The 1,914-nt window shown below is 44.1% G+C and overlaps 1 protein-coding gene across 1 annotated transcript in view; it reads left to right on the top strand.

The window, feature by feature from the left end:
- Positions 1–1,914, top strand: part of LOC106518702 (mitochondrial import inner membrane translocase subunit TIM16) — a 118,004-nt gene that overhangs the window by 106,953 nt on the left and 9,137 nt on the right. The window contains exons 15-20 of the mRNA XM_014010088.1: positions 353–521; positions 605–780; positions 902–1,010; positions 1,187–1,273; positions 1,386–1,528; positions 1,619–1,723. Coding sequence (XP_013865542.1) covers positions 353–521; positions 605–780; positions 902–1,010; positions 1,187–1,273; positions 1,386–1,528; positions 1,619–1,723 — 789 coding nt within the window. The remainder of the gene's footprint in view (positions 1–352; positions 522–604; positions 781–901; positions 1,011–1,186; positions 1,274–1,385; positions 1,529–1,618; positions 1,724–1,914) is intronic.

Raw genomic sequence — 1,914 nt, forward strand, 5'->3', positions numbered from 1 at the left:
CACTCACTCACTCACTCACTCACTCACTCACTCACTCACTCACTCACTCACTCACTCACTCACTCACTCACTCACTCACTCACTCACTCACTTACTCACTTACTCACTTACTTACTTACTTACTTACTTACTTACTTACTTACTTACTTACTTACTTACTCACTTGCTCACTTGATCCCATGAAGAGAAATTACAGTTGGGAACAACCCGTTCGAGAACAGGTGCCAGGGGTCCAGCAGCTGTGAAAGGCGCTACCCTTAAATGCAAATTCTCTATTTATTAATATTATTCTTAATATTGCAGGATGTTATTTTTAATCAGAGGCTTGACTATCACCCTCCTGCTCTTCCAGGATCAGCCTCGTGGAAGCTCCAGCTCCAGTAGTCCTCTGAGCACCCCCAGCAGCAGCAGCGCTGCCGTGTCCCGCTCGCCTTCTTCCACTTCTGGCCTGTCCTCGGGCTTCGTCCCCAGTCCCAGTCCCAGTCCCAGCCAGAGCACAAAAACCATCCAGAGTTTGCTCGGTAGAAAATCACACACACCTGAAATCCACTCTCCAATAATCTTTTTTTGTGTTTGATTCTTTTGTTTTGTTTGTTTCCCACAGGACCATCATCTAAGTTCCGACACATTCAGGGTGTTGTGATGCACCGGGACACACACATCACCAACATTCGCAACCTCAACCTGACGACGCCTGGCGAGTGTGACGGCTTCTGTGTCAACTGTGAGCGTGTGGCGGTGCCGCTCGCCATCTCTGGAGGCCAGATTGCTGTGTTTGAGGTACATCAGCTGCTCTGGAGGAAAAAAACATCTGGGTTTTTAAAAAGTTAAACTTTAGATGTTATTTTTTTCTCTTCTGTTTTTTATTGTTTTTGTGTGAACATTTGATTACTCTTGTCAGCGCTCTGAGCCAGGCAGGCTTCCAGAAACAGCCTTTCCCACCATCCAAAACTCTGTAAATGTGGCCGACTTTTCTTGGGACCCTTTTGACACGCACAGACTGGCTGTGGGTGAGTTGATCCATAACAACAAACAAGCACTGGTTGTTTTCTTTTAATACTTGAGTGAACATTTCACACTGTCAAAACCAAATTCAATTTGTCTTGTGATTTTATTTAAGCCTCATCAATCACTCATTACCTATTTCCTGTCTATGTGTGTAATTAAAATGTGTGTCCTTTATTAGCTGGTGATGATGCTAAGATCCGGGTGTGGAAGGTACCAAAAGGTGGACTGAAAGAGACCATCACTGAGCCTGAGCTCATCTTGCAAGGTAAGAAACAAAACAAAACATGAGGAACACTGTGAGAGAGTAAGACTTAGCTCAGTGAGGGGGACCCTTCAGTAAATAAGGCCATGATGACAGTGAAGTTGGCTCTTTCTAGGCCACACAGAGAAGATCTACTCCATCAAGTTTCACCCTCTGGCCAGCGGAGTCCTGGTCTCCTCATCCTACGATTCCACTGTCAGGATGTGGAACCTGGAGAGCGGAGAACAGGTCAAGATTCTCACCGGACACGAGGACCAGGTGGGTGACCAAGAACCTACGAGAATCTGTTTTCTTCAAGTCCAATAGTTTCATCTTCCTCTCTCCTTTCCTTTTGTTGTTTATGTTTAGGTGTTCGGCATGGCATGGAGTCCAGACGGCAAGCTGCTGTCCACGGTTTGCAAAGATGGAAAAGTTCGCATCTATGACCCTCGCAAGTCCACTGCGCCTGTACAGGTACGTAAGATAATACTGTACAAAGTAATTGTTCTTTGGTTTGTTGAGTGAAAAAGTAAAAAAAAAATTAGCATCATCGTTTCAGTTATAATCCAAACCAGCTGCCTTTTTAATAGTTAGATTTAATTTTACAAAACTCCTTTTTTATTATCATCTAATCATAGATTTATCTAGAAGTGTTTCAGTTTTGT

Source organism: Austrofundulus limnaeus, unplaced genomic scaffold (genome assembly GCF_001266775.1).
Source record: "Austrofundulus limnaeus strain Quisiro unplaced genomic scaffold, Austrofundulus_limnaeus-1.0 Scaffold65, whole genome shotgun sequence".
Taxonomy (NCBI): Eukaryota; Metazoa; Chordata; class Actinopteri; order Cyprinodontiformes; family Rivulidae; genus Austrofundulus; species Austrofundulus limnaeus.